Source organism: Typopeltis vanoorti, chromosome 3, assembly GCF_054136105.1.
Source record: "Typopeltis vanoorti isolate ZY-2024b chromosome 3, IOZ_Tvanoo_1.0, whole genome shotgun sequence".
NCBI classification, from domain to species: domain Eukaryota; kingdom Metazoa; phylum Arthropoda; class Arachnida; order Uropygi; family Thelyphonidae; genus Typopeltis; species Typopeltis vanoorti.
In genome coordinates this window covers 44480612-44503130 of record NC_143551.1, presented here as the reverse complement: position 1 = coordinate 44503130, position 22519 = coordinate 44480612, and the positions used below count along the sequence as shown (strand labels likewise).

At 35.8% G+C, this 22519-nt stretch overlaps 1 protein-coding gene across 1 annotated transcript in view; it reads left to right on the top strand.

Annotated features, from left to right (window-relative positions):
- Window positions 1–22519, top strand: part of LOC150108087 (multiple PDZ domain protein-like) — an 859697-nt gene that overhangs the window by 170561 nt on the left and 666617 nt on the right. Inside the window, exon 7 of the mRNA XM_090415962.1 lies at window positions 1977–2112. Coding sequence (XP_090272088.1) covers window positions 1977–2112 — 136 coding nt within the window. The remainder of the gene's footprint in view (window positions 1–1976; window positions 2113–22519) is intronic.

Below are 22519 nucleotides of genomic sequence, written 5' to 3'. Positions count from 1 at the left end.
TGGGACAAACTGACTTTTTTGATTTGCGTGTTTCTATTCTATACACTGATGATGTACTTTTTATTTTCAGTTATGAAATATCTGTACTTTCATTCAAGTTTATTACTGTGGTTATTGTGTAATTTTGCTGTTTGTACTTTTATTGTTTTCTTATTTTCCATAACTAACTTCACATGTCATAGAGTTCTGAGTTTGCTATCCTTGCAGACATTCTCCATGTGCTTCTCTGGCTGAATGAATCTATCAGTGTTTTCTCCAAGTTATTTATTGAGTCTCCAAGAATTGATTTGTTCTTAAAACTTTAAATTTTTTCTTGAGTAATTCTTGTTGATAAACTTATATGTTGGTTATACATAGCTTTTAATTTTTCAGGAAATGACAATGTATACTAGAATATTAATTAAAAACTTTATTCAATCTCTTCCTATATTTCGGCAATGCTATGTTGTCATCTTCTGGGATCATAAAACAATGAAAAATGTATGCAGGCACTAACACTAAGCAAATGAGCTGAAACAGGGACTAGTCTATATCCTGAATAGAAATGTAACAAGTACTTACCATGATTGTTAGCTTTCTTTTTAATCCAAATTTTTCAAAAACATTTCTGTACGTCTTGTATTCATATCATCCTCTTGTCACATTCTCCAACAAGAAACAACTTTTTTTTTTTTTTTTTTTTTGCTGCTTTCTAATGACTCATAAAATTCTTCCACTTTTTCCTTAGAACCTTCTGTGAAAACCATAAGAACAAATAAGTCTCTTTGTTGTTGTTTGTTTGCATCACTTTGCTTGATGATATTGCTTACCATTCATTAAGATTATCTTTGTGTTTAGTATTGACTACCATAGTTACTTCTTTGTTTCTCTGATCATTATTGCCTGAATATAACATCTTTGAATGTATATTTAGCAGAATGTAATCTATTCTTCTTTGTTTTGGCATCACCAATTATATCAACCTGGTACTATTATTATTATTATCTGAGACCTCTAGGGAGTCAAGGACTCATAGAGGGAGGCTATAAATCATCCAAACCAGCTATCATACCCCCCCCCCCCCCCCCTTAAATTCATTCATGCTAGATGCACTCACTACCCCTAAGGGCAAATTATTCCAATCACTCACTCACTGCTCTCCGGGAGAAAAAACCTAGCTCTTGCACCTTTCTTTGACTGCAAAAAATAAATTTAACTTCTATGGATGCCCCTGTGTTCCCATGTTTGTGCTTCTCTAGTTCTCCCAGTTTAACTTCTTTTTTTTGATACCTTTTATGTCAATCTGTAGTTCTGCTAATGGTGATTTGGAGTTTATGGAGTTTGTTTCAGTAGCTGAATTTTTATTGTTCTCCCTAGTTCCCTAATGAAAACATTAGGAACCTTGTTTAAATGGTACAACACAAGGAATTTCATGCTGACATGAAGTTCCATCGTGTTATACCATTTTTTTGTATTTTGGTTTACACCATCAAGAACAGAACACAATTTGGTTGGCTAAATCCCAATTTGTAGGTCCATCCTCATAAGTTCAGTAACAGACAGTAAATATATACTCACAGGGTGTACCATAATGGGGTGAGGATTGGGTGTTTGGTCAGAAGCCATGGCCAGTTCTGCACATTTCTTGAAAGGTTACACAGAGGTCTCCTTCCATATATCTAGCTTGGATTGCTAATGATATTTACAAAATAATACATAATAATATATATGAAATTATTTAATAACTGTATGTGTTCTTTCTTTACCGGTTTTCTGACAATTTCTGACTTTGCTTATACTGGGAGGAAAAAAAAAGTCAGACTTTTGTAGTTTTTTGCATATAACGGTTTGAAGTTAGTAAAATATTAAAAAAAAAAAATTGACATATAAGCAAATTCTTATTATACTAAGAAAGTTCATATTGTATATAAACATCTTTTTTATCTAGAAAGTTCATTATGTGCAAAGCAACTTTCCTGTCAGGAAATTCTTTTCAGGTTGATGGGAAGCCTCTGCATGGGCTTACAAACTATGAAGCTGTAGAGATACTTCGGAATACAGGTGTGATTGTAAAGCTACGTCTAGCACGTTACCTCCGAGGTGAAAAATATCAACATCTTCAGCAGGCTGCAGGTAGGTAGTTTTGTATTTTTTATTCTTCTCATTAGAAATGTAATAAAATTAGTATGCTTACATATTAATAAACACTCATCTCATAATTCTTGCATTTTAACTTAAGAGTTAAAATGAATTTGGATACTTATTTTTTTAATGTAAGTAGATTTCTTGTATAAGAATTTCCTAGTTTTATATGATATATTTTTAACTTATTTAGAATTCATATATATAGGGGGTGCTTAAGGGTTAAAGCTGTATAACTGAGAGGAGACCTCCACATAGCCTTAAAAGAAATGCAGAGAACCAACCAGGGCTTCTGACCTAATGTCCAATCCTCACCTTCTCGTGGTGCACCCTGTGGGTATCTACTTGGATACTGAATGAACGAGGATGGATTGGCAATTTGGGATTTAGCCGACCAAATTGTATTCTTAATGGTTAAACCAAAATAAAAAATGATTGTACAAAATGACAAAATTTCATGCCGGCTGGGGCATCGCCAGTTAAACAAGGCCTCCATTGTTTTCGCCAGGGAACCAGGGCAAACAGCGAAAAGTCAGCTACTGGAACAAATCTGAAAATACACCCCAACTCAACATCACCAGAGTTAAAGATCGGTACTATCAACATAAGAAGCCTGAATGACAAAGAAATGGAGCTATCTGAGGAATTAGATAAGTACCAGATCGACATTATAGAGGTGACTGAAACAAGAAAGACAAAAACTGGTGAGATCTTTCTGAGCAATAAATACAAAATGTTATATTCAGGCAATGACAATCAAGGAAAAGAAGGAGTAGCCATAGTATTCAACACAAAATACGAGGCTAATCTTCTTGAATGGCAGTCAGTCTCAAGTAGAGTAATGTGGGCAAATATGAGAATGGAGAACTGGACAATGAGACTTATTTGTGCCTATGGTCCCACAGAAGGTTCTACTAAGGTAGAATTGGAGGAATTTTTTGAGGCTTTAGAAAAAGCAACGGATACAATGAAAAAGGAAAAGTTGGTCCTTGTTGGGGATCTAAATAGCAGAGTAGGAAGTGATTGTCAGACATACAAAAATATTTTGGGAAAATTTGGAGAAAAGAGCAAAGTTAATAATAATGGCAAATATCTGTTGGATTTTTGCTCAGGACATGGACTGGTTTTTACTAACACCATGTTCCAACATAAAAATGTGTACAAATTCACATAGAGAGAAGAGGCAAGGAATAAGAAAAGTCTCATTGACTATGTTATTGTTGATAGTGATTTTTTTCCCTGGTGCAGGACACCAGAGTGTACAGAGGATTTTAAATCGGAAGCGATCACTATTTAGTCTTGAGGAGAATAAAATTGAATTTCATATTGAAAAGAATAACATGTCAGAAAGTCAGTTTTAAAGCGAATAAAAGTTGAGCAGCTCTCAGATGTGAACTGTAGACTAAAATATACAAAGATTATTGAATAAAAAATGAAAGAGTTTGAGAACAGGAACCAAACCTTGGAGATTCACTGGCAAGCCTTGAAGAAAACCCTGATTGATTCAGCTAGAGAGGCATGTGGTGAAGTTGTCTGCAAGGATAGAAAAATCAGAACTCCATGGTGGACACAGGAAGTTAAAGAGGCAGTGAAGGAAAAGAAGAAAGCATATCAAACGTTCCTGCCAAATAAGTCAGCTTGTGCTCTTAAAGAATACAGAGACAAATGCAAGAATGCTAAACAGTGTGTAAAACTAGCTAAACAAAAGTCATGGGAGGACTTTGGCAAGAACATAGAAAATAAATATCAAGAAGGTGGGAAAATATTCTGGAGGTTGTTGAAGAAGCTTAGGAACGGAGGAAAGAGTGCTGTAAAAGGAGTTAGAGATGATAAAGGTGACATGAAAACTGGAATAAAAGATATCCTTGAAGTATGGAGTAATTACTTTGAAAAACTGCTAAATGAAGCAAGCAGTGATGTCAGCACAGTGGTAAAAAACACTGACCAGGCATGCAAGCAGGAATACATATCCATACTTGAAGTAGAAAAAGCCATCAAATGCTTGAAATTGGAAAGGCAGCAGGAGTAGATGATATTCGACAAGAAATGCTGAAGTATGGTGGTATAAAAGTCTTACAGTGGCTGCACTGCATAGTTCAGAAAGCCTGGACAGAGGGATGAATTCCCTATGATTGGAGTAGAACTCTCGTAGTACCATATATAAAAAGGGAAATAAAACTGAATGTGAGAATTACAGTGGTATTTCCCTACTAAGTGTTCCTGGCAAGATCAATGCAAGTATACTTGAGAAACAGTTGAGAAGAATTGTGGAAGAAAAGCTTGGTGAAAAACAAGCTGAGTTCACGCCAAATAGAGGCTGTCAGGATCAGATCTTCACTTTACGACAAATAGTCGAGCATGGGAATATAACAAAGATCTGTATTTAAGTTTTGTCGATTTGGAAAAGGCATATGACAAGGTACTAAGAGAGAAGCTATTCGGTATGCTACAGTTATATGGTGTCATTGGGGCATTATATCAAGCAATACTTAGTCTTTATTTCAGTTGTAAGTCAGCAGTTAGAATTGAAGAAAGTACAGGAAGATGGTTTAATGTTAAATCTTTGGTGAGACAAGGATGTACATTATTTCCTCTGTTATTCATTATCTATATGGATCACATTATGAAGGAAAGTGGTATTAAACCTAATATCGAAATTGGAGATGTTAATGTCAGCTCTTTGCTTTATGCGGATGATGTTATACTTCTAAATAAATCCACTACAAGTCTGCAAGATTCTCTGACTAAATTGAATAACTGTTGTAATAGATATGGTATGAAGGTCAGCAATAAAAAGACAAAGACAATGAAAATAGGCAGAATAATTGAAAATGTCAAGTGTGTTTTGAATGGAGAACCTGTGGAACAAGTAAAACATTTCAGCTACTTAGGCACGAATTTTAGTGAAGATGGTAAATTAAATATAGAAATAGACAACAGAATCAGCAAAGCTGGTATGGTGGGAAGTCAATTGAATAAATTCATTTGGAATATGAGAGAAATTAGTTGGAACACTAAATTAGCTGTATACAAGACAGTGTTCAAACCAGTTTTAACTTATCCGATCTGAGAGCTGGGTCAGAAGTAAAACACTTGACCAAAGACTAGAGACCGTAGATATGAGTCCTGAGAAAGATTAGAGGACAGATGGCATCAATGCCAATATCATATTAAAAATGAGGATATTAGGAAAGAACTTGACATTGTCAGCATCCAGGAATGCGTTAGCAGAGCTAATCTTAGGTGGTATGGTCACTTAAACAGAATGGGCGAAGAAAGATTAGCAAAACAAGTGTTCTCTGCCAGGTTGGCAACAAAATGAACCAGAGGAAGTCCAAGATGTAGGTGGATTGATACGGTACAAAGTGTCTTAGACGATAGAAATATAAGATCTGATAATGTTGGAGTTTGACAACTAACAGACTGGTTTGGAGGAACATTGTAGATAGGAAGTTAGTAATGATGTAATTTTTTTCATGTAGTACTATCATATCCTGTACACCCCTTGAGGGTACATGGCAGGAATTTGATGATGATGATGATATATATATGTGTGTGTGTGTGTGTGTGTGTGTGTGTGTGTTGCAGTCAACTGGATACATGATTTATGCAACAAATCTGGAAGATGGCCAAATGACTGGACTAGTTCCATCATTATTGCAACCTTCAAGAAAGGCAATCACAACAAATGTGAAAACTACTACGGCACCATTGCCCTTATCTCACATACCAGCAAGAATTTACTACACATTTATTAAGGAAAGATTACAAAGTTTTATAGACCATCAGATCTCAGAAGAACAAGCAGGATTTGGTAAAGGTCGAGGAACTAGAGATCATATATCTAACATCAGACAAATAATCGAAAAAGCAAGGAAATTCAACTTAAGCCTTTATATATGCTTTATAGATTACTCCAAAGGCCTTTGACTGTATGAGATGGGATATTTTTTGGGACATTATGCAAGAATCAGGAATACCAAACCATCTAATAACCCTCATGAAGAACTTATATCAACAAAATCAAGCAACAGTAAGAATTGAAAACTCAGTGTCCCCTGCATTCCAATTTGAAAAAGGTTCAAGACAAGGATGCTTACTCTCACCATTACTATTCGACCTTTATAGCGAAACTATAATGAAAAGATCTCTAGAAAAGTGGAATGGAGGCATTAAATTAGGTGGCCGAACAATCACTAACCTACGATACGCAGATGACACAGTGATAATAGCAACAAATGAACAGGAATTAAAATCCGTCCTAAATCAATTAGAATGGGAAAGCTTAAGCCATGGTTTTCAAATAAATCAAGACAAAACCAAAGTAATAGTTTTAAACAATGCAGAAGAGAAAGATGTAGAAGGAATTGAAATTGTCAACAATTTCATTTACCTTGGAGTGACAATAACAAAAAAAGATGGATGTAAAAAAGAGATGAGAAAGAAGAAGAACAGCACTAGCTAAGAAAGCAATGACTGATTTAACTAAGATCTGGAAAGACAGGCACATCTCCCAAAAGACCAAAATTAAGCTTGTAGAAACCTTAGTTTATTCGATCTTTCTCTATACTTCTGAATCTTGGACAATGACAGGAAGATGACAGAAGAAGAATTGAGGCGTTCGAGCACTGGTGCTGGAGAAGATTGTTAAGAGTGTCTTGGATAGAAAAACGAACAAACAAAAATATCCTAGAAGAACTGAATATCCACACAAGACTGATAAACATAATTGACAAGAGAATAGTGCAATATTTTGGACGCATATCTAGAAGGGAAGGCAACTGCCTGGAAAAAATAATCATCCAGGGTAAACCGTGTGGGACAGGAAAAAGAGGAAAACCACCCTGCAGGTGGATTGACCAAATATCAAGAATCGCTGGACTTAAACTAGAACGAGCAATAAGAGAAGCACAGGAGAGAAAGAAATGGTGAAGCATCATCAGGAAGGTCACGAGCCCTCAGACTTGAGGAGATCTGAGAGAGAATTCATATATGTAATATTAAATTTTAAACGTCACCATTATATCGTGTATACATTATGATTTCATTAAATTTAGCTATGACTTTTTTGTTAACATTTTGTGATATTCACTAATTCATTTGTGGATATTTAGCCACACTATCATGAAAGAATACAGTGCTATTAATGATGTATAAAGTATTATACTTGGTAAATAGGAATATACATTAAAGTAGCCGTTATTGATTTTATTGTACTAAATACTGAAGCAAGCTACCTTCTCTTTTACTCGAGATACAAAATAGATAAAATAGCTTTATAGAATTAATTCATGTGTTAAAAACTTTCTCTCTGTAGTGTAACAATTAGTATTAAAAAGTATAGTATTAAAACTGGCATTCAAACAGAAAAGCAACAATAGTCATTTTTACAAGTAACACAAGAACAGATATTAGACCACCTTTCTGAACCTACAGGACTCAGGAAGTTGACAATGGCAGTCAATTTCCTGAGTCCTACATGTAAAATTAGAAACAGAGTCCTTCACACATGAAACAGTGCACAAATCATAGTGACATCCCAGTCAGCTCATCAGATTTGAACTGACATGCTTGGAACTTTTCTTTAAATAGAACTGAAGATTGTTCTTACTCTCAAGCAGATTCCCACTCTAGACTGTAATCTTGATATAACCAGAATTAACAAGAATGTAAACTATCTAGTTTACACTCAAGTTTGGCACTAACTCTCCTTCATTCTTTTATGTTAATATACTATTTGAATTGTTTTCATCATTTTAGAAGATGACATATTGGGGTTCATTAAAAGATGTATGAATAAAAATTCAGTTAAATAATTTATTTTGTTCATACATGGCATTGTGAGTTAAAACCATTAAAATGATTTACTGTAGGATGTGATTATGTTTTCACTTTTACATTTTGATTACTACTAGCTTTGTTGCAGTTTTGGACACTGTTCATATTAAAAAAAAAAAGTAAATCTATTTAATGGTTTTAACTAAGCAACACCACCACGTATGAACAAAATAAATTATGTAACTTAATTTTTAACTTAACAGTGTGTTGAGTTATTTCTGTATAGGATGCTTGATAAATTTACATAAGTTCCTTTTTGTCTGAATAAGATGCTTATGGATAAAACTTATCATCAAACTCTCCCAAGTTAGGTGAGAGATAACATTCGTTGTTTTAAATCTATTCTTCCTAATATGTACCCTCAAAGGAGCGTACAGGGTAATTACAATAGTACTACAGGAAAAAGTTACACCATTACTAACTTCCGATCAACAAATTTCCAGCAAATTGTATGCTATCTGTCAAGACTCGAGTCAAGTTTCTGTCTATTAAACCACTTTTTTATGCAACAATTCATATACATCTTGGTCTTCTTCCTCTGGGCCTTTTTCCTGCCAACTTCACAAAGAACACTTGCTTTGCTAACTTTTCTCACTCATTCTGTTTAAGTGATCATACCACCTGAGATTAGCTCTACTAATACATTCCTGAATGCTATCAGTGGCAAGTTCTTTCCTAATATACTAATTTTTAATGAGATACTGTCATTGATGCCATCTTTCACTCCACTAATCTTTTTCAGAATTCTCATAGCAGAGGTCACCTGTCTTTGATCAAGTGTTTTATTTCTAACCCAGCTCTCAGATCCATAATGCTGGCTTGTTTAGACCAGCTAATTTAGACTTTTGACTAATTTCTTTCTTATTCATATAAATTTATTCAGCAGACTTCGTACCATACCAGCTTTACTAATTCTGTTGTCTATTACCATATTTAATTCACAATTTTTAATAAAAATGATGTCTAAATAGCTGAAATGCTTTACTTGTTCTATATGTATTACTTGTTCACCATTCAGAATACAGTTGATGTTTAAAGTTTTTCTGCCTATTTTCATTGTCTTCATCTTTTTATTGCAGATTTTCATACTAAATTTATTATAAGTTATTCAATTTAGTCAGGGAATCTTGCCCTTGATTTATTTAAAACTATAACATCCTCAGCCTAAAGCAAAAAGCTAATATAAACATTGTCAATTTTGATATAAGATTTAATACCACTTCCCTTTTATTGTGATCTATATAGATAAGGAATAACAGTGGAGATAATACACACCCTTGTTGCGCAACTGACTTAACATCATCTTCCTGTACCTCTTTCAATTCTAACTACTGACTTACAGCTTAAATAGAGACTACGTATTGATTAATGTAAGGTTTCATTTACACCATATAACTAGCATTTTGAAGAAATTTCTCTTGTCACCTTGTCATATGCCTTTTCCAGATCTACAAAACCTACATACAAATCCTTGTTATGCGAGAGTGGTCTGAAAAGCTCTCGGCCTAACAATGTAAAAATGAATTTATAATTTAAAAATTATTTTTATTTTTCAACATAATCTTCCTTAAGACTAATACATTTATTCCAGCGATGCTCTAGTGCCATTATCCCGTCCCTGTAGTGGTTCTCAATAAAATCTGCAAATTATACCTCCACAGCTGCAATCACCTCTTGATTCGAAGAAAAATGCTGACCAGTGAGGACAAGTTTTAGTTTTGGGAAGAGATACGAGTCAGAGGGAGCCAAATCTGAGGAATAGGGTGGATGTTCCAACAATTCATAGTGCAGATCCCTTAATTTTCCCATTGCCAAAACACCTTTGTGGGCAGGTGCATTGTCCTGATGAAAGATGAATTTTTTCTTCTGCAAACCAGGTCTTCTCTCAAGAATTTTTTCGTCTAGTCTAGTTAAAAGATAGGAATAATATTCAGAGGTTATCTTAAAACACCGATGTCATGACCTTTCCTGCTGATGTAACTGACTTTGTTTTCTTTGATGCTGAACAACTGGCTTCTGTCCACTGTTTTGAGTGGTGTTTGGATTCTGATGTGTAATGGTGAATCCTAGTCTCATCTATAGTAATAAATTGACACACAAAATCAGTTTTATTCTTGTTAAAACACTTCAAGCACTGTTCAGAGATTTTCATGCGAGTGCATTTTTGATCTGCTGTGAGTAAGTGTGGCACCCGTCTTGCGCAAAGCTTTTTCATATGCAATTCTTCATGCAAAATTTATCCTACATGTTCTTTTGAAATGCCTATTGTCTCAGAAATTTCATGCATTTTGATTAGCCGGTCATCCAATACCATATCGTGCACTTGATCAATGATTTTTGATGTTGTTACACTTTTTGGATGTCCTTCACGTGGATCATCTTCAAGGCTGATATGGGTGCGTTTAAACTCGGAAGCTCACTTCTTAATTGTCGAAAACGAAGGAGAAGGGTGCCCATAAACTTTTATGAACTTTGAATGAATTTCTTTTGGTGTTAAACCTTCTTTTACAAAGAATTTTGTAACTGCACGATACTCAATTTTATCCATTTCAAGGGATATGGATAACACTTTTGCTTCAGACAGCTGTATAAAACAACAGTTTAGAAAGAAAAAAAAATCTTGCCAATAGTGTTGCCATCTATGGTTGAGGCGAGAACTTTTCAGACCACCCTTGTACTACTAAATGCCTGCAGGATTTCTGTTCATGACATGGATTAGTTATTACTAACACCACATTCCAACATAAAAATGTGCACAAATTCACATGGAGAGAAGATGCACAAAATATGAAAAGTCTTGTTGACTATATTATAGTTGATAGCAATGTTTTCCCCACTGATTCAACATACAAGAGTATACAGCTTTTCAGACCACCCTCGTATTCTAATGATTTCTAACCGTTTGTCTTAAAGTGAAAATCTGATCCTGACAACCTCTATTTGGCCTGAATCCAGCTTGTTCTTCACCAAGTTTCCCTTCCACAATCCTTCTCAACCATTTCCGAAGTGTACTTGCATAAATCTTACTAGTAATACTCAGTAGGGAAATATCACTGTAATTCTCACATTCAATTTTATTTCCCTTTTTTGTATTATTATTATTACGAGCAACTCCAAAGAGTCATTACACTTATTGTGAGGGGGAGGCCCTAAACATCATGTCAAGAACTATCCAACATTTGTGCAGTACTTATCATACTTTACTTTGATCTCAATCTCAGTCATGGCATCCACAACAAACTCTGCCAACCTATTCCACTCATTCGCTACTCTCCAAGCAAAAACTAGTTCTAACATATAGATTGGTACAATGAGAACTTTGCTCTCATCATCTGGAACTCGACCCTCTGACCTAGCCTTATGAATTATGAAATGCATCTACTGTAAAACTATTACAAATTCATATATGAGCATTTCTGGTCGAATTTCATCTACTTCGGCTACCTTTCAGTATTTCAGGTTTTTGACTTTTTTACTTAAACTACACTGCTTCAAAAGAAGTTAAATGGACACCATATTGTGAGGAGCAAACACCATGGCACTCATCTTAATAAGATGTAAACCTCCTTTTGCTTCAATGACTGCAGCAGTCCTACGGGGCATACTTTCTACAAACGTATGATAGCCATCATTGGGAATTCTGAAGCATTCTTCCTGTAGGCATGTAATGAGGTTCTGTACTGTTGTGGGGGTGTATGTCCCTTGACCTCATCTGATGCTCCAGTTCATCAGATGTTTAATAGGGTTGAAATTAGGGCTCTGTGGAGGACAGTCAAGTGTGGTGATGTTTATGTCCACAAACCACACATTTACAGCAGCAACCTTATGACATTATATAGTGCATTGTCTTGCTGAAAGAGACAATGGTCAGTTCTGTAGAAATGCCATAAAGTAGGAAACATTGCATTGCCAGAATGTTCAAATACTTCTTGGATTTCAATGTTCAAGAGGACAGAGATCCGAGGCGAAATCAGGTAAAACAACCATACTATCATATTGCCATCTTTGAATTTCATTTTTGAGGTTACAGACTTTGGCAAGAGATGTTCACTCTGCATCCACCACATCCATACATGTCCATCTGCTGGATAGAGACTGTAGTGTGATTTGTCACTCCATAACACAGCTTTCCATGTTCCACATCCCACTGTAGATGCCCTTTGCACTACTGAAGATGACGCTGCATATTGCAGTCCTACCATGGAAATCCATGTTGTGAGCTTCGGTTCTGAATATTTTTGTGTGGATTCATGTTCCAGTTGATACCTGGAATTCCACGTTCAGCGTGTTGGCTGACGAATGGTGGTTTTTACATATTATTATTCATAGCACCTACAGTCGCATTCATTGAGTGTGGTGGTTGTCCACTGTGAGTAGCTCCTACAGTTAACTCCCTGCATTTACATCTCAGTATGGTATCGCTGATTGTTGACCTGGGATGTCCCAATTTGTCAACAATTTGCTGAATGGATAGGCCTGCAACATGGCATTCTATCACAATGCCTGTTTCAAACTCTGTCAGTTCCCTTCTTGTAGCCATTTCACCTGGACACAGTTGCACTGACTTGAGAGCATCATATTCCTCCAGTTTATAATGGCTAGAAATGACTCATTACATGGCAAGATGCATTTTACCCATGGGGTGGGCATGACTTCTTCCAAGCAGTGTTTACATTCCTATCATTCTGTATCCCTTGAAATGGATAAAATTGTGTATTGTGTGGTTATAAAATTTTTTGTAAAAGGTTTAACACCAAAATAAATTCATTCGAAGTTCAGAAAAGTTTATGGGCACTCTCTCCTTCGTTTTCAACAATTAAGAAATGAGCTGCAGAGTTTAAACATGGCCTTACCAGCCTTAAAGATGATCTATGTGAAGGACGTCCAAAAAATGTAACAACACCAGAAATCATTGATCAAGTGCATGATATGGTATTGGATGACCGGCGAATCAAAGTGCATGAAATTTCTGATACTACAGGCATTTCAAAAGATCATGTAGGATAAATTTTGCATGAAGAATTGCATATGAAAAAGCTTTGCGCAAGACGGGTGCCACACTTGCTCACAGCAGATCAAAAACACACTTGCATGAAAATCTCTGAACAGTGCTTGGAGCATTTTAACAAGAATAAAACCGATTTGTGCATCGATTATTACTATGGATGAGACTAGGATTCACCATTACACACCAGAATCCAAACAGCAGTCAAAACAGTGGACAGAAGCTGGTTGTTCAGCTCCAAAGAAGACAAAGTTGGTTACATCAGCAAGAAAGGTCATGGCATCAGTGTTTTGGGATGCTAAACACATTTTATTTATCAATTATCTTGAAAAGGGTAAAACAATAACCTGGGAATATTATTCTGATCTCCTAACCAGACTAGATGAAAAAATTTGTGAGAAAAGACCCAGTGTTATGTCCCTATCTTACGATTTTTGTTTGTCTTACAAACTGCCTTCGTCTATATTCTCCTAACTTCTACTTTCAAAACATCACCAAAATTTCTACTAATATCTGAATTATTGTTCCCCGTAGTATCCCTAGTATTTGTATTTTAACTGCGCCTTTTGGGATATTTAGTTTAAGATATTTTATACATAAACAGAGAAAGGAACTCAAATATCTGAAGGTGTAACTATTGCAGTCGTGACACTATTTCTTGTTTCTCAACATTAATCCCCGCGTGTTTAGGCTCGAATGTTTCTAAGCGGTGCATTGGATTAGCAATATCAGACAACTCTTTTCATCATTTAAACAAAAGTTTATTATTTCTCTAAACATGGTACATATCAAAATACTCAACTAAATTACTTACACACTAAAATTAGCTTTATACAAGTAATTGGGCCATGATTCGACAAAAGTTACTATGATCATGCCGCCACAAAATTTCATACAAAACATGAATTCACTTAACATAAAAGTTTTAGATCACCACACATTATTAGATTATTCAACTTCAAGTACACTAACAAAATCATTAACTACTCTGGCACATACTTATGACAATTCCAATTCTCTACACATCACACTAGGCATTCAAATTCCTCAGGCTACTTGATCACTCAATTCGCTCTAATCTAACTCAATATTAACAAAACCATTTACTTCATTAACACACAACTATGTCATTAACTTTCCTTTTACAATGTAGTAGGCACTCAAGATTCTTAGGATAATTAATTATTCACAAATTATCAACACTAGCTAGCTTACTTTTAACACTCTCTATCAAATTCTAAAGTCCTATTATAATTTCTCCCTAATCACCTTAACAGTTCCGTATTATGACAATGGCACCTATTATAAACAACTTCTAGTTAACATAAGACAAAGTTCACAATACCTTTCTTTAGCTTCACTTACGGGCCTTTACCTTCTACTGAACGAACTTGCTTGCATAACTTCTTGCAATTTAGGACTATATAAACATCTGGGCGGTCGGCTGTACTATCCGAAACGAGGACATTGACATTTTCACAGCTTCCTATGACTCTATGGTGTATTTCGCTTTCTACATAGGAATACGGGAATAGCTTTCCCGCTCACCTTCGATTCCTTGTTGTGGCATGAGAATATAAGCCATATCTCTCCACTCATGAACACCGTGAAATTCACTAGAAAACTAAACAAACTAAAACCACCGCGACTATCCAAACGTTTCTTCTCTTCTGGCAAAAGGCAAAAGGGCCTTAAGCCTCCTTGGCTATCTAAACGTCTTCCCCAAAACCCAAAAGAGCCTACTCCTCGAAAAAGCCACGAGGGGGGGGGGGGGTTACCAGCCCTTTTATAGCTGCTTCCCTAGCGGCGCCCTTTCTTACTTCTTTTTCCCACCTCCTACTTGTTTTCCGTCTGTCTACCAATTGGGTAGCATTTGGCCGCCATACATCATTTTGATCGGCAACTCTATCCGGGTATAGGCCCTAAGTTTCTATCCGGGTATAGGCCCTAAGCGATATTCCATTATTTCTCTTGTTAGCCTCTATCTTAACCCCTTTTCAAACCTTTTCTCAGAATTCTACTTAATGCTTAATCTGTAGCCTCTTACATAGCGTATTTCATGACTCATTCTTTTATACTTATGCACTTAACTCTTTCATTCTTAATCGCATTACTATATTAATTCTTAGTTAGCTACTTATTTAATACAAATTCCTTGTTTAGTCATAATACATCTTAATACATTCTTTTCTTTTGTTAGTTTAACTAAACAATAGACCTTTACATTTTACTCAATTTATACTGGATGCAAGAATATTTTATTAATTAAATTATCCTTTTTATGCAGGGGTTTTTATTTATGTTATTTATTTTTCATGTTACACCATGATAACTGAGAATACTATATTCTCAAGATATCAGGTGTAACACCAGTTTGCAGAAGACAAAAATCATCTTTCATCAGGACAATGCACCTGCCCACAAAGGTGTTTTGGCAATGGGAAAATGGAGGGATCTGCACTGTGAATTGTTGGAACATCCTCCCTATTCCTCAGATTTGGCTCCCTCTGACATATCTCTTCCCAAAACTAAAACTCTTCCTTGCTGGGTAGCATTTTTCTTCAAATCAAGAGGTGATTGCAACTGTAGAGGGGTATTTTGCAGATCTTACTGAAAACCACTACAGGGACAGGATAGTGGCACTGTAGCATTGCTGGAATGAATGTATTAGTCTTAAGGGAGATTATGTTGAAAAATAAAAATAATTTTGAAATTATAAATTTGTTTTTTCATTGTTAGGCCGAGAACTTTTCAGACAACCCTCATATTATTAGCTTTGTGCTTTCTCCAAATTTTTCCAAAACATTTCTATATGTATGGTAATCGTTTCTTGCTCTGCTGTTTAGATCTCCAACAAGGATCGACTTTTCCTTTTTTTGTGTGTCAGCTGCTGTCATCTGCCTTCTCTAATGCCTCAAAAAATTCTTCCATTTCTTTCCTAGTAGAACCTTCTGTTAGACTATAAGCACAAACAAGTCTCATTATTCTGTACCCCAATTTGATATTTGCCCACATCACTCTTTGATATTCTAGTTGAGCGATGTAAGCAAGTATGCCTGCCATTCAAGAAGATTTTCCTCATATTTAGTGATGAAGAGGATAGCTACTCTCTCTTTTCCCTAACTTGCCTGAATATAATATTTTGTATTTATTGCTTGGTAAGCAGTACGATGCCATGGACGACCTAAAAGAAGGTGAAGTGATGAATTGTCAAATTTTGTTGGAGGAAATCGGTCAGCCATTGCCAAGAACAGAGAAAGATAGAAAGAACTGGAGGAAGCCTTCATCCAGCAGTGGACAGAAAATGGTTGAAAAGATGAAGAAGAAGAATCAGTGGAAATATGACTTAAACATCACTTCAACCAAGTTTGAAGTAACCAGGTTTTTTCACTTGGTTGTACTATAAATTAAAGATGCCAAGAAATTATATTCTTGGTTTCATCCTTTATCCAAGTGTAAGCAAATACAGTTTGCACATGAAGTCATTTCGCAACTTCAACCTTGGTATCACTTCTTGGTCTGGCTGCTACTGATGAAATCTCAATAAAGGTCAAAATCAGTCTGGGTCATAGTCCTTCCCGTAATGCATAGCATTATACATGTCTGTAAGGATATGTGCATTGCATTATGGGATACTAAGGCAAGAAATGTGAAGTCATTAGCATCTATATACAAGTAGCTCAGTCGTCTAGTGACTTTACATGCAAACTTTGTTTTTTTATACTTGGATAAAGGATGAGACTAAGAATATAATTTCTTGGTATCCTTAATTCATTTGAGGCTCTGCCAGTGCTCTTGTGCATTTGTGTAGCACACAGTCTGACATGCTATCCAGTCCCACTGCTGTATTTGACATTGATATTTTTCAGTATGCTAATCTGAAATCAGTCCTTTTCACATCAGTAACTGCAAAATCTCCACTGGATGATACACCTTTGCAATGTGGTCACTCAGTGATTCAACTGTTTGTTTCTCCTTCCTATGTTCTGTCACCTTCCTACCTACATGCAGAATAAAGCATGTTAGAGTTAAGTTGATGAGTAGAGATATAAAGCAAAAGCTGAAAAAAACCTCTCTGGAAGGAATACAAAAAAAAAGTGATCAGCATACTCAGGAGCAGTACAAGGTTCAAGCAAGAAGGGTAACTAGTAAGGTAAGAAAGGTCAAATCAGATTATGAGAGAAAAATGGGGGATTTTCTGAGAAGTTGTTCATTCAGAATCTAAATGAAAATTCTAACTAATTTAAGATAATACCTGCACACCAGCAGAAAGTAATAGGACCTTGTTTGTTGTATATGAGAATGTGCATTAATATGTGTAATGTATTAGAAATATTTTTTTTCAAAACAGAAAACTAAACTACAGAATTATGTCAAATTAGTGATTATATGTAAAGGAAATATTGGCTTAAATTTGTGTCCTATTAAGCTATCTAAAATAACATAAATCGCCAGACAGTAATGAGTAACAGTGCAAAGGTCGCGTCTGAAACACACGTATTGGTCGTAACGCCGGAGGCTACAGCGTACGCGGAAAATAACATAAGTGCGCTTTCCTCGAAGACAGCATAATCTTGATGATTAATGATGATCCTTAATCTCCCTATCAGCTTTCCCTGATAGGGAGATTAAGGATCATCTTAATGGTATTAAAACTAGGGGTCGTGCAAAAAATAAGGATTCAGCAAAAAGAGGGCGCAGAACACAGAATATAAGGCAACGCGTACCATATTGCAAGGTCTCTTTTGTTCCGGATTTCATCTCGAGGATTCATGACTGGTGGTAGGAGAAAGGACAAACTAGGGTTCTCTGATGTCGGACAGCAGACCGTTTTCCTGATTATGCTGAAGAAAATACCACATGGAGCCGTACGCGAATCATCAGCTTATGCAGAATCGTGCCAGTCACTGGATGTCCCATCGGAAAGGAGCGGAGATAGTCCTCAGTTGCGGAAGAAAATAGATCATTTCATCTGGCAACAATAGAAAGGACAACGTAGCCATAAGCCAGGTGCTGAAATAGCCGATCGAAGGAAGACCAGAACAATGTGGTAGTTAATAGACCTTCGGAAAGAACTGGGTAATGTAGAGATCTTTGTTATTTGTTATGGAAGTGATAGAAGATAGAAACTTGTGTTTGATTAAGTTATGTGGACAATCCTTAGAGAACTTTGAAAAGATTTTGTATTTTGAGACAGCAAATTCTGTTGGACAAGGAATTGTCAGGAACAAATCTAATTGTATGTGACTGAAGTAATAAGTGTATTTTGTTTAGTAGATAACCTTAACTGAGATAGCAACAAGTTGTGTAATATGTCTTTATGAATAGCATGCATGAGAGGATCTTAATTTAGTGTAATATTGTCATTGCTTTCTGTTGTTCTGTGTGATTAACAATTTGATCTGTCTAGGTGAACTTGATTAATTTAGAATTGTTTAATTATCTTAGTATGAGATTTAACTTAGCAAGAGATTTAGAAGTTTTAGTATTTTGATTCAGTTTAGTTGTAATTGTCATTTAGTTCCAATAAACATGTTTTATTGCATATGCCTGAGTCATGCCTGAATTCGAGATATCAAATTACCACTTATAAAATGACTGCAAAGTACTGATATCTATTTAAGTGTGTGTTAGAGTGTATGCCAATGAATCTAGGAATATTTCCCTGAACTTGAATAAATTCCTGTTATAGGATACTGGCTGGCACAGTATAAATACAAATTTGCCAGTATCTGAAAAAGAAATATCGCTAGGTAGAATCTAGTTAGGCTACACACTAGAAAAGATAATAGAGGTTAAAGAAGTATATAAGTTAAGAAAGTAAAGAGAAACAACGACGACCTAGCAGGATTACTCTAATCCTCCTAAGTCTGTCATAATTGCTATCTTTGTAGTTCAACAAATGCATTCTTGACAGAGAATTCAGCTCATTATACCATGCCTTAAACAAATTCAAATTTTCTGCAGACCCCACATTCTCAGTCAAGGTATTCCAATTTTTTACAACTCTGCATGCAGAAAACCTGCTTTTCATTCCCTTGTTCACACCCTTCTTATATAGCTTCCAGGGATGACCTCTTGTTCTCCTCTGATCTCTTACCATTTTATGAAAAACCTCTTCAACATTGATTATACAACAACAACACCTTACCAACTTGTACATCTCTACCATATCACCACTCTTCCTTGTATCAACTAGGCTCTGTAAATTGTAAATTGCATCTTCTCAACCTTTCCTCACATTCAACATTCCAGAAATCAAAAACTACCTTAGTCAGTCACCTCTGGACCCTTTCCAACATCTCTTTTTCTTTTTTTGAAAACCACGTGACCAAATCTTTGCACTGTAGTTCATTTGTGGCCGAATCAGAGCCTTATACAATTGCACAAGAAACTCTTTACTTTACATGTCAGTGTCTTATGAATCATTCCCACAATATGTTGTATTGTCCTTACAACTTTGGCGATGTGCCCTCTAAATTTTAGATCCTTATCCACCATCACCCCAAGATCTCTTATTTCCTACACCTCCAACAATATATCCCCACCAAGCATAAATTCAACCTCCCATCTTTGTTTCCCAAATTTTAAAATCTTACATTTTGCAGCACTGAACTTGTATCCCCACTCCTCTGCCCATTCACTCAATCGATTCAAGTCTTATTGTAATGCCACAACATCTGCTCTACTCCTCATAGTTCATCCCAACTTTGCATCGTATGCAAACAACTGAATATTCCCATTCAAATCTTTGCCAGTATCATTAACGTACAGGTTAACATAGCAATGGCCCTAAAACAGACCCCTGAGGCACACCAATAGTAACTTTCCTCTTTTGGAATATAGTTCCACCATACACAACTTGATGATACTTATAAGATAGGTGATCTCCAATCCAGTGCAGTAGTTTAACTGCACTGGATTGGAGATCAGCTATCTATCCATCCACTCTAGTTTAACTATCAACTTGTCATGCAGTAATCTTATGAAAAGCCTTTGCAAAATCTAAGTATACTACTGTGTATCCCTCTCCTTTGCCCAATGAACCTGACCTTATTGTAATAAATCAGTAGATTAATAAAACATGACCATTCCTTTAGCAAATCCATACTGTCCATCAAAGATAATGCCATTGTTGTCAACCCAATTCTGGATCCTGGTTCTCACCAGCCTCTTTAACATTTTCACCTCAACAACTGACACACACATATAGGCTTATAATTTGATGCTAGAGTTCTGTCACTTCCCTTGTGAAGTGTCATAATCTTGCCCACCTTCCACTCCTTTGGAACTCGACCCAGAGCAAGACTCATATTAAATTAATATGTCATTGCAAATGAAAACTCCCTGGCATGATCCTTCAAAATACATAGTGATATATTATCAAGTCCCACACCCTTATTAACATCAAATTTACTCAATTTCTCATATACCTCTTCCTCACTTATAGTCAGTCTCTCCTCCTCATCATCAATTGTTCTGAAACCCTCCACGATGTTATAGTCACAATCATGAAAGACTTTTATGAACTGCTCATTAAATATCTCAACTGTATCATCTGCAACAGTTATTCTTCCATAATCATTCTTTTTTTTTTTTTTTCTCTCTACATAATGGAAGAACTCCTCAGGATTCTTTTTGACTTTAATAATTAACGGTGCTCATACTTCACTTTTGTGATTCTTACCAACCGTGTCACCCTCCTTGCCTGTTTTTTTTGTAATCCTCATGGAACTGATTATTACTACTCCTCTTATGCTGCCTCCATAATGCCTTTTCCCTCTGTATTGCATTGCTTTATCTCTTCATTCATCCATTTCTCACGTAGCTTATTTAACCTCTGGACTTTGGGAATACATTTAGACATTGCTTCTACTAGATAGTTCTTAAATATCATCGAAGCAGCATTGATTTGTTTTCCATCCAACTCCTCATTCCATGCTACACCTGCAAGCTGTTTCATGAGCTTCTCTGGAAACAGCTTGCAGGAATCAGCAGCCTTGCAGTTTCACATGTTACCTTTTCTCGCAGAAATCCTCACTCTGCTGACAATTACCTGGTAATCACTTCTTGGTCACTCTCACCAACTGGAGGGTGATTTGACACCACATTTATAATAACATCCTCTGATGAAATGATCATAGACAAATCCCTCAATTCCTGTGTGCTCTCTGACTGCCTGAGGTATTTGTTCTTCAAAAACTAAAAAAAAACTCATTTTCTTTACTTCCATTTGCTCTCTCACATCCAAGTCTATATTGCATTAATTAAAATCGCCCATAATGGTCATCCTTTTCTTATTTGCTTGAAAGGATTATAGCTTAAAAAGATTATACATTTCATGGTCGCTACCATCAACATTGCCAGGTGTATAACAACAACTGACTAAGTATTTCATTCTACTCACCTCTATCTCACATCATACTGTCTCAAAAACCACTAACACTGTTTCCCACTTGCATCTCTAATTTGTATGGACATAACTCTTTTTCTATTATCACTAGCACTCTACCTCCCTTTTTACCGTTTCTCTATTCGTGAAACACATCATATTCCTGTCAGGATGCTATCTTCATCCAACTATGTCTTACTTATTCCAGCAATTCTTGAGTGAAGAGAGTCAATTAAAGCAACATTTAATTTCCTTGTTTCTTACACTTCTAGCATATTAATTTCACTTTATACAGAATATAAAAGTATTATAAAAAAAAGCTAAATAAAATATAATTAATTAAATAAATATTAAGAAGGTGGCAAAATATTCTGGAGGTTGTGAAGAAGCTTAGAAATGGAGGAAAGAGTGCTGTAAAAGGAGTTAGAGATGATAACGGTGACATGAAAATGGGAGAAAAAGATATCCTTGAAGTATGGTGTAATTACTTCGAAAAATTCCTAAATGAAACAAGCAGTGTTAGCACAGTGGTAAAAAACACTCAACACGCATACAGTCAGGAATACATATCCATACTTGTAGTAGATGATATTCGACCAGAAATGCTCAAGTATGGTGGTATAAAAGTCTTACAGTGGCCACACTGCATAGTTCAGAAGGCCTGGACAGAGGAACGAATTCCCAATGATTGGAGTAGAGCTCTAATAGTACCCATATATAAAAAGGGAAATAAAACTGAATGTGAGATTTACAGAGGTATTTCCCTGCTGAGTGTTCCTGATAAGATTTATGCAAATATACTTGAGAAACGGTTGAGAAGAATTGTGGAAGAAAAGCTTGGTGAAGAACAAGCTGGATTCAGGCCAATAGAAGCTATCACAATCAGATTTTCACTTTACAACAAATAGTTGAGAAATCATGGGAATATAACAGAGATCCGTATTCAAGTTTTCTCGATCTGGAAAAGGCATATGACAAGGTGCCAAGAGAGAAGTTATTCAATATGCCCCATTGATAGTTATATCTATCAATGGGGCATTATATCAAGCAATACTTAAGCCTGTATTTGAGTTGAAAGTCGCAATTAGAATTGAAGGAAATACAGGAAGATGGTTTAATGTTAAATCTGGTGTGAGACAAGGATGTACATTATCCCCTCTGTT